The sequence below is a fragment of the Centruroides sculpturatus genome, unplaced genomic scaffold (assembly GCF_000671375.1).
Source record: "Centruroides sculpturatus isolate CEXI.00-Female unplaced genomic scaffold, Cexi_2.0 scaffold917, whole genome shotgun sequence".
Taxonomy (NCBI): domain Eukaryota; kingdom Metazoa; phylum Arthropoda; class Arachnida; order Scorpiones; family Buthidae; genus Centruroides; species Centruroides sculpturatus.
This window is the reverse complement of record NW_019385056.1, coordinates 314,788-330,854: the sequence shown is the minus strand read 5'-3', so window position 1 is coordinate 330,854 and position 16,067 is coordinate 314,788. Positions and strand designations below refer to the sequence as shown.

Here is a 16,067-nt window from a genome sequence, read left to right as displayed (position 1 = left end):
TATCCATTTATCTACTATTAATTTTAAATTAATGATGATGATGATAAAGTATATTATGATATGATAACAAGTGATTTTAATTGAGATGATAAGATTTCTTCAAAATATTATTATTTGTTAAAAATAATATAAATTTTAGTTGATAAATAAATTTTAAAATTTTTTAGAAGCAATTTCTATAATTACTTTACAGTAATTACTTATATCTCTTCACAGTAATTAATAATTAGATATTTAATAGCAAATTAGATTTATTAAAATATAATTTTTCTGATAATTTTTAATCAATCAATCACAAACCTTTTTTAAGTATAAAATTACTAAGTGCTTTTGAACCTATAAGAGTATCTTTAGAGTTAAAACAACTGTGTTCTATTTGAACATTTTTCTGCATTTTCAGAATTCTATTAAAATCTGATTGATGATGCATATGCACAAAATAATTCTTTTTTCCATCTTATGTCCATCAACATCCTATTCTTCCCATTGCTATTTCTTTATTATCCCCTTCCTTGCCAACCGCAAATTATCCACAGTTTCTTAAACCTCATATATTTTAATTTTTCTGTCATCCCCTCAAACTCTATATGTACTGTACTTCTTATAAGCACTCTATTCTCTAGCTTTCCTTATATCTTCTTTATGCTCTTTTATTCTTTTTTAAATCACATCTTGTAGTCCTCTGGAAAACTCTTCTTTACCTTGTTTCTCACTTGAAAGTTTGTACTCCCCTTGGTTTAAGGAGGTAGTAAATAGAGGTGTTGATAGAATGTACACACATGGATAATATTACAAAAAAGAGGAAAAACACAGAATTGAGTTCATTTACTATGTGGAATGGACAATAAATGCTGTTGGCATAAAGTTGAAAGAGAAACTGGGGAAGGAAATAACATTTAAAAGAAATAGAACATTATTCTCATTTTATGTAATTTTGAAGTTAAGTTGTTAATATATTGAATTATGTTCTTACATGTGATGTGCATGCACAACACATAGATGTGACACAGAGTGTAAATGAATGTGCTGTAATATAAATATACAAGCAAGAGATTTATTTTTAATGTACCACAGCCTACACTAAACTATGGCTTCCATTTAAATGTGTAATTAATAATTAAAATATATTAATATTATCCGGTCTCTGTAATTCCGCACGAAAAATATAAATTTTAAGTTTAGCTGTAGACCAACACACATCTGTTAACTAATGACTTCTCTTTATTTAATTACTGTAGATGCATTTCGGTCCTGTTAAGGGACCCTCTTCAGTACATTTAGAATACACAGCTTTGACTATATTATAGAACGTACATTCTTATTTAATTTCAAGGTCTTAGGTGTGTACTCTTCTCTTAGAAACCATCTAAAATAATTTATATCATCTTGTCTTAATACTTCCACTCGCTTGGTGAGGTTTATTAGTTTTTTCGTCATATCCTTTTTATTTTCACAAATTTCAATTAAATTTCTTATGACTGCTGTTAATATATTATAATATATTAACAGCAGTCATAAGAAATTTAATTGAAATTAAAATATAATTTTTACTACATTTCTATTGTCCCACATGTCACAGGTTGCTGACCCTGCAATAAGGAAAGGAATATATACAAAATGAAGGTGGTGATTGAGTTGGTATAATTAATTGATGACAAATAATTTGATTTGCAGCTTCAATAACTTAGAAGTTCCTATGTAGAAATTAAATACTTACAAACAATAATTTTATTCTACAAAAAACATTTTGTTAACAAATAAAATTTCTTAGGTTAATTAAGTTTAAATAATATGTTCAGCAAACTATTATCTATAATTAGTGTAATCATGAATAATAAAGTGGTATAATAAACCATTTTATCATCATTTAATTATAAAGAAAAATATATGAAAATAATTATTATTTAACATTACTTCATCTATACATTATACATAGATATATAATAATAATAAGTTGACAAAACTGCGTCAATCTGCTGGTTAGATCGGGGATGCCTCTTTGGGGAGATGGAAGGATTCATGATTACCATACAGGATCAGGTCATAAATACTAAAAACTACAGAAAACACATACTCAAAGATACAACACTCACAAATGACACATGCAGAAAATGTCACATCATGCCAGAAACTATACAACACATCACTTCTGGTTGCAAGCTCTTGGCACAGACAGATTACTTACATAGACACAATCAAGTAGCAAATATAATACACCAAGAGCTTGCAAAGAAACACAAATTGGCAGACATCCACGAACCATACTACAAGTATATTCCACAGACAGTATTGGAAAATAACACGCACAAAATGTATTACGACAGAGCCATAATCACAGATAAAACAATTTACCACAACAGACCAGACATCACACTCATTGACAAACACAATAAAATCACATACATTATAGACATAGCCATTCCAAACACTCACAATGTACAAAACACATGCACTGAAAAAATTAGCAAGTACACAGAACTTGCCCAGGAAATAAGGCATCTATGGAGGATGGATAGGGTAGTTATTGTACCTGTTGTTCTCTCCTGTACAGGTGTGATACCACACACACTACACAAAAGCCTGGGAACATTACAATTGAGTAGAAATACATACATCACACTACAGAAGGCCACTATATTGAATACATGCCACATTGTTAGGAAATTCCTGAATACAGACACTGACACACTTATTTAATTTTAGTTTTGTTTTGGTTGCTATGCCTTGACTTTGGTCCGGCATAGTACACAGCCACCGGTGTGAACCGAGTATAACTCACAAAACAACAACAATAATAATAATAATAAATTTCATATATAATAATCCCACTCTAGGCCAGTTCTTTTCTTCCAGATGGTTCTAAATTATTTAATAAATTATTAAAAAATTATAATTATTAATTTAGATAAGAAATGGCATGTAATGTCGACCTCTAATAGCAAAATTATAGCCCAATTAATTATGGCAATCATTTGGTTTAGCATTACTTGATCTTTATGAAAGAAATTAATTTATGACTACAATATTAATATTTAATTTGTACATGTTTCAGAGTTCAAAATTCTTTAGAATTTACTTTTCAAAATTAGAAATTATTGAAAAATCTCTTGAACTTAAAATTTCTTAACCAGTAAATTAGAATATTGTTGGAATTTTTTAAAAGTCAAAAAACTAAAGCAAAAAATTAAAACAGCTAAAATTAAAACATGTTATCATGGTAGAACTTAGATTCTTGCAAAGTCTAATTTATTCTTAATATGAATTAATTTAATATTTTAACATTTAAAAAGGTGTTCCTCTATCTCTTAATTGTTCATTGTCATTGAATAATAATGTTCTATATCTTTTTTAAATAGATTTTTTTCTGCACATTGTTTGGAAATTCTTAAATGCTTTTTCTATTATGTGAAAGCATTTATAATGTCTGTAACATCGTTGAACTTGTGGAATACAGAATACCATAATGTATTTCGTATTCCACAAGTTCAACGATGTACCTCCCCTAATCCCCGCTACAGCATACTAGCCACAACATTACATCAATGCGGAAATCGCACCTTTAATTAGGAGGGCCTTTCTTTTATCTTCTAGTCAAGCTGCTATTGATACCGAACTTAATAACATTCGCTGTGCGGTAAATGAGGCGGGCTACAATAGTGCTAAATTTATCTACATCTTAAACAAAGTAAAAAGATCGCTTTTTCCTCCTACTACACTGCATCTCCCAAAAGAATCCACAGTAGCCCTTCCCACAATACCATTTTGTCTTCATGTCACTCTTCGTATTTGCCGTATTTTTAGACAGCATGCCCTATTTTTGCCAATTTCCCCACAGCCAAATCTTAGGAGGTTGCTGTCCAATGACAGGGATCCTACTTCCATTCTAGAAAGATCGGGGATTTATTCTATTCCATTAGAAAACATGTCGGGTGGTCGCACTCATTATATTGGCGCAACAACAAGAATGTTGTCGTGTCGTGTTACGGAACATCAGTATTCTATCAGAGAAGGCAAGAATGAAACTGAGCTCGCTAAAATGGTATTACAACACCAACATACCCCGTTGTGGGACGAGGTGGCCATAAAAAGACAGTGCAATAACAGAAATATTATATATATTTGTAAGTTCGCCGACTTCCGGGGGGAATCGTTAATCCCGCGTCAGAATGATCTAGGGTCGAACGCGTGTGGGTGTGGTGGAGGAGACACAGATGACAAGAATCTCACAAAAACCCGTTTATTTTATACATAAAATTAAACTTACACCTAGGAACTAGAATTATCTAGATACAGTCGACTGTTTGGACGTCGTGGATGTTTGTCTCTCGTCACTCGGAGATGGGCCTCGGGCTGCGGCAGGTAAGGAGACTTGTCGGGAGGTGTCGGCGGCACGGCTCTTTCGATGGACACTAGTGCGGACTCTGCGTCTTCCATGCGTCGACACACACAGAGAGTTTTCGCTCCGGACTTTTTGGAGTGCAAGTACTCAGTAGCACAGTTTACGGAAGAAGTCCCTCTGTCCTTGAAGATCGGGGATTATATCAATCTCCGTTCGCTAATTTGTTTTCTGATTGGTTCCCTCGTCTGTTTCTAAGCGAAAAACGATTCCTTTTCGAGTCACAAAAAAGATCCGCCTTGAAGAATCTACTTGACACCATCTGTTATTCTGGCTGCAAAATGTTGATGAAACTTTGAAACTTGTGCTCATATTTTCCACCATTGTTGTCTAGTCTGTGACGTTTTTGAAATTTAAAGACAGGACGCAATGTCCTTTTTCTTCATTAATCTTTCCTCTTTTCAAAATTTCTATGTTCTAATTATGTGCATATGAACGACTTTTCAAAGGTCCATCTCTACTGGAGGTCGTTTGTTTACAATTATTAATCAATCATTTAAAATTATTACATTCTGTTTACATCAATAAAGTTTTTTTTTCTCTCATCGCGGTTTCATATGACTAACACAACTAATTTGATCTTTGATCGGTTTTTAACAATAGACGATTTTTTTTTCTGTTTTAATAAATGTCTAATAATAAATATTTAATTCCAACTCATTTTTGGGGCTTCACATATTTGGGAGGCCCTCCTTACCAACAAACTAAATCCCTGCAACACCCCCACACTTGATTTGCCCCCTTTGTGGATCAGTTTCTATAATTCTCTAAACCAACATATCTAGCTCCGCAATTTGGAGGCGCACAGCACATGCACATTACAACCGCGCGTGTTTTTGGTTTGAAAATTGTTTTATGTTCTACTGTTGCTTCCATTCCAATACGTTAATATGCTTGGAACAGTCAGTTATTTGTAATAAAAAAAAAAAGGAATTTAACCGTTTTAACGGCCTGAAGAAGATGAAAATAATTAGCGTCGAAAGCGTTTGTCGGTCTGACGACAGTCTCTGGTAAAATATTTACTTAAATAATAAATAAGTATTTTACCTATGAAAAAATGAATAATAAATCTGATTTAATAAGGATTTAACAACATGTTTTTTAATTTTTGGAACCTAACCCCCCTTTTTGCACTAGTTCTTTGTTTCATATAACACGGATTTGCATAACATGGCAATTTTCTGGAACGTAATTCCCGTGTTATACGGGGGTTACCTGTAATATAATTTATTTAATTAATTAATTAATATTTCTTAATTTTTATCTAGTTTATTAGATAAAAATTTCCCTGATGTGCCAGTTTTTCCTTTTTTTATTTTTATTTTAAATGATATTTGAGTTTTAACACACATCTGATGTTTTTTTTAACTGTCCGTTTTTGATTTTACCTTTACCATTTAAAATTATTTTATTGACTGCATGGCGTTTATTTATTTATATTGCTATGGACATCATACTATTGTTTAGTGTGCTGTACAGTTTTATACATTTTTCAATGTGTTTTCCTCTTTTAATCATATTTTTGATAGTGCAGCTTGGCCTTTAGTCCCTTGTGCTAGTAAATGTCACCACAACAGTACCAGTTTTTTGCTATAGAAAGGATGTTATACAGATAATTATCATACTATCTCTAACATTGTGCTCTTAACGTGTTTAATTTATCTGACAAATAGATATTGTATGAATATTAAACATCTTCCACTAATCTGGCAAATCTCTATTTTTTGCAGTAGAAAATACATAGATATCATTATGAATATTGACTTTCAGTAGTTAAGTGAAGTTACCAATTTCATTATTGTTAATGACATTTGCATTTTCTATATTTTGAAAATTTAGTGCAAATTATCAGAAATAAATGTCAAGAGATCTTGCAGACTTTAAAATCATTGTACTTTAATTCTGTTTTAAATTTAAAGTTTAATTTTTTGTTTTGAGCTTTACAACTTGGCATAATTATGTAGAATAAAGAATTTTTGATAATTTTTCATTTATAATTTAATTTGATAGAGAATATGAATTTGTATAAAACACTCAATAAACTAATTAACTAATTAAAAGTTAGTTATAAAATTTATTAACATATATTTATACTATATTTATTTATTTTATCAAAGAAAAAAGACGATGTCTTGTAGACAATAAGTGCCTTCCCCTGATACAACAATTAGGTAACATACTCAATTCAAAATCAGACAACAAATTTAAAAAAAAAATTAATAATAATAATACAAATGTGTAAATGAACATTAAAAACATTAATTATAATAAAGTATTTTTTTAACAAATGGCTTTAAATTATGGAGATTTAGATAGAACTTGTCCTTGAGATTTTCAATTGCTTTATGGTGGCAATACAAAAATGATTGAATAGTAACATTCAAATGGCAAAATAGTGTAAATGTAGGATTTTTGTCTTGTAATGGATGGGATGCAAATGTGGCTATATTGTAAAGGGAGTAAGCCATTGAAATATTTATATGTATATATTTGATAAGTATTATATATGTTTGAAGAGAAGGGGTAAATCTAAATGGGAATGGGCTACTTTGGCTGAGTCTGCAAAAGGTATGTTAGAAAGTTTATTAAGAGTTAAATATATTTTAGACAATTTAGCATTAAGTCTGAAGTATTGCAGACTTAATGAAGTAAGCAGACTTAATGAAGCATAAGTCTGCTTGGGCTTCAGTCTCATTGAGACTGAAGCCCAAACAGGTAAATCATAGTCAACTACATATGAAGATTTTTTAATCAGGTTTTCTATGTGTAATTTAAGTGACAGTCTGGGATGAGATATTAAACTGAGATCTGGAATGCTGTAAAATAATGTTTATCAATTTTTTGTTTAATTTACCACATTTGCTTGTTTTGATTTACTGGAAAAGAAATTAAGTGCATTTGACACAGCATAAAAGTTAAAATTGCAAACAAAAAGATATCTGGGAAAAAATGAGAATAGTATTTATCAAAATATTTCTAAAAATAATAGCATTTATTGTTGAATTATATCACTGTTAAAAAGCAAAACATAACAAAAAAAAAATAACCAATATTTATTACAAGTATAACATTAGTAATCTTCATTTACATAAAATATACTTATTGCAACAATTCATTATTTTAAATGTGTATGTATATCTATATAAATATACTTATACAACACCAGGAATCATGGATTGTCCTAATCTGCCTCTGTAAACTATTTTGAATAATATCTTATAATTATTATTTGTGATTATATAATCAAACATCAACAAAAAACCTTTAAAATGCAGCTTTTTATTAACTAATCAAATGTTTTCAGCCTTTGAATGACCTTCCTTGGGAATAAAAATCAAATGATTTCAATTTTTATAAAACAAAGTTTGTTATGGAAGGACTTTGAACATTTGAATTTTCATAGTTGTCAAGTGCGCAAGCCCGTAAAAATATAATATATATGGGTTACTTGTACAAATATGTATATAAACGATATATAAATATAAAATAAGAATAAGTAACTAAATAAAAATAAAATAAATACATAAATAAATAACTAAAACATTAACACAACTGTGCTTAATTCCTTAACTGTTTGTCCTTTTTTATACTAAAGTATTCAGATTATGCACGCTCTCCATGCTGCTGAGACTTTACTTGATTCTCTAAAGTTTATTGCTTGTCCTTCCTGGTTGGTCTTGTGTATTTGCCTTGCTTCTGCATATTTAAAGTGTCTCTTGTCCTGCATCTTTTGTATTATTTTAGCTCTTTTCCAATCCACTATTACCTCTGTTGGGTCTACTAGAACCAGGGCTGCAGAGTCAATAAAAAAACACTTGACTCCGACTCTGGCAAAATTAAATACCAAGTCATTTTATGGGGGGCAGAGGTGCTCATAGGGGTTACCCTACTTTGAACTCTAAAAGGAGCACTGGGCATTTACCAAAATACTTTTGTAGTTAGTATTTTTAATATTTAACTTACATTAATGTTTATTTGTATAAAGACATTAATTTTTAACAATACAAATACAGTATTTAATAAGAGGAAAAGGGGAGTGATAAAATTCTACATCTACATATCTTTATTCTACAGCTTTTGCACTTCAATTTCACCTTTCCAGAAAAGTTAGTTCAACTAAAAAGTGTGCGATCTAGCTACTTCAGCCCCTTGTTCAGAAAAGAAAAATATATACTCTGATCAATTAGTCTGGCTCTTTCAGAAAAATAGAGTACTTATTTAGAGGATAATAAAGGATAATAAAGGAATGAATAAAAAATATTCAAATTCATTTAGGTCAAAATAATTTAATACTAAACACAAACACTACAAAGGATTGATACATATTTAATAAATTAAATTGTTGCATTTTGTATTTAAAATAAATGAATCATAACAAAATACAAAAACATTTTTAAAAATTATTAAATATAAAATAAATTTTCTTTCATTTAAATAAAAAAAAAACTAAATTAAATTTAAAATGTCGGATTCGACACATTTTTACCAACTCTGACTCCTCTGGGCAGAAAAAATTCCTCTCGACTCCGACTCTGACTCCATAGCCCTGGCTATAACATACGTCACTAGTGCGGTGACTGGCTGCTTGTTCTTTAGAGAATTGAGTAAAGTCTCAGCAGCATGGAGAGCGTGCATAATCTGAATACTTTAGTATGAAAAGGGACAAAGGGACATAAATAAATAACTAAAACATTAACACAGTTGTGTTAATGTTTTAGTTATTTATTTATAACTAATTAATAACTAAAACATTAACACAGTTGTGTTAATGTTTTAGTTATTTATTTATTTATGTATTTATTTTATTTTTATTTAGTTACTTATTCTTATTTTATATTTATATATCGTTTATGTACATATTTGTACAAGTAACCCATATATATTATATTTTTACGGTCTTGTGCACTAGACAACTATGAAAATTCAAACGTTCAAAGTCCTTCCATTAACAAACTTTGTTTTATAAAAATTGAAATCATTTGATTTTTATTTCCGAGGAAGGTCATTCAAAGGCTGAAAACGTTCGATTAGTTAATAAAAAGCTGCATTTTAAAGGTTTTTTGTCAAAGTTTGGTTATTGGGTTGTTCGGAAAGTAAGTTCATTTTTTTTCCGTGGAAAAAAAAACAATAGTTTTATAATAAATAAATATTTTATCGAATTATATATCAACCATTTTGGTCAAATACCTGTTGTCATCGTTTCTGGTAGTAGCATGATTTCACATTCATAAAAGTTTTGATCATTGCTTACAAAAAACCGATCCAAGTGATTTTTGACATTGTCATTTCAAGTAAATGTCTTACAGTTTAAAAAAAATTTGTATAGACCAGAACAAGTAATAATCTGTGTGCGCTCCATCTGGCGAATATGGTTGGTGTGATAGTACGTCCCTTCTAAGTTATAACAATTTCTGACGAGTTACCAAACTTGTATGAAATTTGACATTATTTGACATTATAAACACTACATCTGTTTTGTTGATCAATTCTGGCCTTTTCTGTTTGATTATATTACTCAATTTGTTTACTTGATGGCAGTACACTTTTGAATCAATTGTTAAATTGTCTGGTAAAAGCTCCAAAAACAAAATTTCCTTAAACTTTCACCAAAGAGAGCATCTCCCTTTAAGAGCACGTGGAACCCATATATCAAGCTTTGAAACGAAACCAATTTGTTTCAAGTAATCATAAACAGTTCAATTTGACAAATTTAATCTCTTAGTGATTTCACGTGTTGTTATTTGGCAGTTTGCTTCAATCAGTACTTTTTATTTCGTTTTCATTGGCTTCAACTGGCCATCTAGAACGTGGTGTGTCTTCAATATTGAAATTGCCAGAACGAAATTTTGTAAACCAGTTTTGGCACTGTCTTTCTCTTAACACATCATCTCCATACATGTACTACAATTTTTTCTTGCTTGAACAGCATTTTGATTTTTTGGTAATAAAAAAGCAAAATATGCCGAAAATGATGCTTTTGGTCTTCCATATTTGATGGGACACAAAAAATAAACAATTACACAAAATCAAACAAAATTTTTTACAAATAAGCCTTAAAATGCTAGCTATCAAAATATATAATGATAATACGGTTTAGAATAAAAATAGCGGAAAAAATACGACTAATCTGTGTAGTGGTAAAAAAAATGAAATTACTTTCCGAACAACCTAATATTTAACTGCAGTTTGAAAAGAATGTGATTATATATTTAGAATTAAATATTTGATTTGTTTTCTTAATAAGGAAATTTACTTGATTTGCTAAGAAATGTCTCAATAAATTTATAATTATATTTGTAATACATATAAGAACATTTTTTGACATTTTATGTATAAAAATTGTCATTTTAAAACAAATTATACTAATTTTTCAGGACGTTATGAGCCGTAGCCAGTCTATACACCGTGATCTTTCCCTCAAATATGGTTTTCATCAAGATTTATCAGATGTCAGTATTCAACAAAGATTGGAAGACATTAAAAAACAATTAAAAGAAGAAATTCGTAAAGAACTTAAAATAAAAGAAGGTGCTGAAAATCTTCGGAAAGTGACCACAGACAAAAAAAGTTTATCTAATGTCAATTCTATTGTAAAGAAGGCAAACAGCAAATTACATGAATTACAACAAGAACTGCAAGAACTCAATGCACATATTTTGGTTACTCAAGGACAAAGTACAGATTCATCAGGTAATAAGTTTGAATATGACACTGTACAAATTACCAAATTATAGTTTTGTTTTTTAAATATAATTTAATGACAAGGTTTTATTTTAAATTTGCCATTATAAATAGGTGTATTGCCATCTTTGGATGATAAAGCTCTTTGTTCATTTTACATATTTACAGTTTGATTTTTGCAAATGTAAATTTACTTATTTGTGGATTGATTAATAAATATAATGAAACAATGAATAAAGAGACAATTCAATGGTTCTTAATGTTTTTATCTTGAATATATTTCATAGCAATTGTGTTGCTGACTGTTAGATTGTGCTAGTGAATAAATATTTAGTAAGTTTTTAAGTTGTTATAACAGATAGTAAATGCCATGTTTTATATTAGTGTGCATGGTGATGAATGCCACTGTTATGTTTTATCAGTGGATTATAATTAGTTTTTATTTTATTGTTACAAGTAAGTAATGTTCTTTAAACAAAAAAATTTTAATGGAAAAATATCAAGAAAAACAAATGAAATGCTATTATGTAAGGATAAAGTTTAATTGCTAGATTGCTTATAGGGAGAAAATTTAGCATCCATGGTTGCTTATGCCTTTGTTATAAATTTACCATAAGATAAAAAAAGGGGCATAGAGATTAAAAATGCAAAAATACTTCATCAAAAATTCAAATTAAAATAAAAAAATGCTTAATGCTAATTGGTCTTGAAATTTTACAATTATATTACAGTGGTACCTCAGGATATGAAATTAATCCGTTCTGAAACTGAGATCGTATCATGAAAATTTCATAAGGTGAATCATTTTTCCCCATACGATTACATGTAAAACCAAATAATTCATTCCAACACAAAAAACGCACTGAAATTAAAGCTAAGTAGTACATTAAAAAAATTAACTATATTAAGGAAAACACTGAAAAATGCATTTTGTAGTTGTAAATGTATAAATAACCATAATAGAATAGTAATTGATTAAAAAAATGTAGTTTTATTTGCACTTTATCTTTGAGGATAGACGATGGTGGAGGTATAAACTGCTGGCGGAGAAGAGGGAGAAGGGAAATGATACTAAAACTTAACTTACATAACATAATGTAACAATAACTTAAAAATAACTTAACACTAATTTTTTAACTTTTCTGTTTTATATATATTTTTTAAATTTTTTATTCACTGCTTTTTGCCATCTTTCTTTCACTTCCACCAGCACTTTCACTGGACAGAGGTCGCTTGGTAAAATATCTATCCAAAGAGGTTTGGCTTTGTCTACTTTTTAAAATGTTTCTAAAATGACTTAGTCAAATGTCATTACTCTGAGCAGCAATTACGGCCAGTGTGAACCTTTTCGGGATGTTTCTTTTCAATAAAATCAGTTACTTTCTGATAATACCTCAAGATTTTCTTTATCGAGCGAGATCCTTCCATGATGAAGCAAGCACACGGACTGAGACCGATGAACAGAAGTGAATAAAAAAATGGCGCTGCAAACTAATGTAACGTTGTATGGTGAGTTTTTGTTCGTACCGTGGAGCAAAATTATGTTCAAATTTCATATTGTATCCTGAAAATTTTGTATGCTGGGGTGTTCGTATCCTGAGGTACCACTGTATATAGAAATATTTAGAATTTTCTAGAAAATCTTGTCTTCACTGGTCTCTAATCAACATCATTACATGTTTTGAACATTTAATGAAGTTGAAACTTCAAAGAAAAAATAAAACAATGTTAAAGTGAATGAAATAGATGAATGTAAAATTATTTTTAGGTACAATCATTATTAGTTATTTGATTTATAAATGTATAATAAAATGTTTGCTGATGATAATGTAATAAAAGCTCCTGTTTCAAGCAGATATTTTTATTAAAAACTGATAATTTAATACAGTAGAGCGTTGATTATTCGAATCAGTTTGGAACTGGGGTTGTTCAAAAAATTGATTTTTCAGATAACCAATTATGCACAAAAAAATATATTAGTAATATAGTATATTAGTATATCCCAATAATAGTATATTAATATATCCCATGAGTAAATTTTCTTCCATTGCATGTCGCTTCACGTTGAATTTTCGTCGATGTTAAGCCTAACGAAAATTTTTATAATAATAATCGTGGCTATTGTATTGTTAAAAATTATTTCTTTATTTTGTTCAAACAAAATAAATATATTGAAAAATATAACAACAAAAAATATATACTTTAGAAGTTGATCTAGTATCAAAAACGTTCGATGCAGCAGGACACACAATCCTCAGAAAAACACCACACAAAAGTACAGTACCAGTGCTGCCAGCTAAAACACACACATTAAAAATATATATATTGGAGTAGTCCAAGATATAGCCAAAGATTGCAGCGCCACAGCACTGGCGAAAATTTAAATTTGCCAATTGGAATTCTTTCGGATAACTGACGTTTCGGATAACCGATTTTCGGATGAACGACGCTCTACTGTATATAAAATATGCTTGAATTTTTTCCACGTTTTTGTAAATGCAAAATATGTGTATTTAGATTTAGTTTTATTTATAAAAAAATTTAAATCATAAAATGCATTATAAAAATAAAAATTTAATAATTTATAGCGACATATATAAACTTAAAAGTATATATTATTAGTTATAGCTAATTAATACTCTTAAATACATATTCTAAAAATATTAAATTCACATAGGTTATATAAGAGATTAAAAAATATATGCAATTACAAAATTTATCAACTACAATAGACCTACGAATTTCTGTTTGAACCGGAAGTCACGTGTTTCTTATCTTTATTATGAAACTAAATTTTGTTAAAAATTCGAAGAACAATACAATAGAGTCTCGAAAACTCGGCCTAATGTGGACCGAAGGGTGGCCGAGTTTGTGAAAATGCCGGGTTATCGGGAATGGGTTTATAAAAAATAAGTATGAGTGTTTCCTCAGAAAATACTGTACTGTACTTGTATGTATTGTTTATTTGAGAATATAACAGAGAATAAACTGCCCAAATACCCTTAAACAAAGGAAAAGTACGTCCTTTATGAAGGCATAGAGCCTTTACTACATGAAAATGAAAANAATTTTTATAATAATAATCGTGGCTATTGTATTGTTAAAAATTATTTCTTTATTTTGTTCAAACAAAATAAATATATTGAAAAATATAACAACAAAAAAATTATACTTTAGAAGTTAATCTAGTATCAAAAACATTTGATTCAGCACAATGCAGTTCGACTGGAATGCTTTTGGTTAACCGACATTTCAGTTGATCGGCATTCGGATAATTGACGCTCTACTATATAATTTGAAGCAAACATAAGATTTGTTATGTTGCTTCACATAATAAAATACAAACAAAAGCCATAGCAATAAATAAATTTACTAAATAAAAGAATCTATACATAATTTGGTCTCTATTCATGACAATATTTGCATCATTTCAACAATCATATATCCAGTTAGCACAGCAGTTATTAACAGCAAACAATTTATGTAAATTTGTTTTTGTCAAGATCCTTTGGAATCTTATTATTATTATTTTTTAATAAAAGATTGTATCTTTTGCTGTTAGAATATCTGTTACATTTTTTGACTATATTTAGCAGCATAATTTAAAGCAGCAGTCGCCAACTTTTCTGACCTCACTAAAATCACAATTTTGAATTCCATAGACCACTATTATAAATTTTTTTAAACAATACAAACATCTGTAGAATCACAATCATTAAAGTTGCATTTCATTTTATTAATATGAAATTCAATTATTTAATTATAACAAATTAGTGCGAAGTTTGTTGCTGCTTGTTTAAAATTAGTTTATAGATTCTTGACTTTTTTCCATAAAGGACAACAATTGCACTCACATTATTTATTGATTTATTGACATTATTATTTATTGATAACAGTCATTTTGTGTTTGATTTTAGATTTGAATAAAAAACCCCTAGTGAGTGAGAAAAAGCAACCAAGCATTTTGCATTTCTTTCATAATACTTTGTGTAACTTTGAGTTGATTAATGTCCAAATTTATCCATGGATCACCAAAATTTTCTTGCGGACAACTGATTGGCATAAAGGACTTTCAAAAGTATTGTATTTTTGTGCTTATTTACTGCAAAAAAATTGCTTGAATAAAAATAAATAGCTGCTCCTTAGTTGCAAGTCCATAACTGCAATTTAAAATTGTTATCTAACTGATTGCAAAACTTGCATCTACCTTCAAGTTGTCTTTCAAACTTAGATAATTATAAGTTATACACACAAAAATCAGTATGCTTAGTAAAATTGTAAAGAAGAATACAAAAAATGCCTTCACAATCTGCTGCTTTAATCACCATTGACACCAAAAAGAAAACAAATCTTTATTTACAGAGATGACTTTTTATTTGAGGCTATGACCTCTGTAAAAAATGTAAATTCATTTTAAAAAATCCTCTGGTGACAAATACCATGAATTAAAAATACATAGTTCATTAAAAATAATTTATTATGTAAATTACAGTTGGCCAATTTTAATGAAACAGTATGCTTATTTACTAAAGGAAACTGCTTTCAAGAATTTTTAGTTGTAGTACTTTCTTTGTTCTATACATTCTTCAAGTCAATTTGTTTTTGAAAATTTTTGAGTTTTATAGATTGGTATTTTTTAAAACAGATTTCTGAATTAATATGCTATAAGATTTTTTTTGAGATATTTATTCAAATTAAAACTTTTTATAATATTTAATGAATAAAAATTATTTTCAATTATTAAGTTTTCACAACAAATTTTTGTGTTTGTGTTGGCTTATCTGAAAAGTTTGTGTTAATTTTATTGAATAACGAAATGAAACAAATAGCTTAATTTTTAATAAATCTTTAGTCAAAAATGTGTCTTCATTCTCTAGCAGCCCTTAGTTACCAATAAGATAACAAGAAAATGCACGTAAAATATTAAAATTTTCTTCTAAATTTTTTAATTATGAATGTAATTCACAGTATTTTAATAAAATAATTTTGA

The 16,067-nt window shown here is 28.9% G+C and overlaps 1 protein-coding gene across 1 annotated transcript in view; it reads left to right on the top strand.

The window, feature by feature from the left end:
* Window positions 1-16,067, top strand: part of LOC111634030 (serine/threonine-protein kinase N2-like) — a 64,707-nt gene that overhangs the window by 11,876 nt on the left and 36,764 nt on the right. Inside the window, exon 2 of the mRNA XM_023378707.1 lies at window positions 10,771-11,086. Coding sequence (XP_023234475.1) covers window positions 10,777-11,086 — 310 coding nt within the window. The 5' untranslated portion in view covers window positions 10,771-10,776. The remainder of the gene's footprint in view (window positions 1-10,770; window positions 11,087-16,067) is intronic.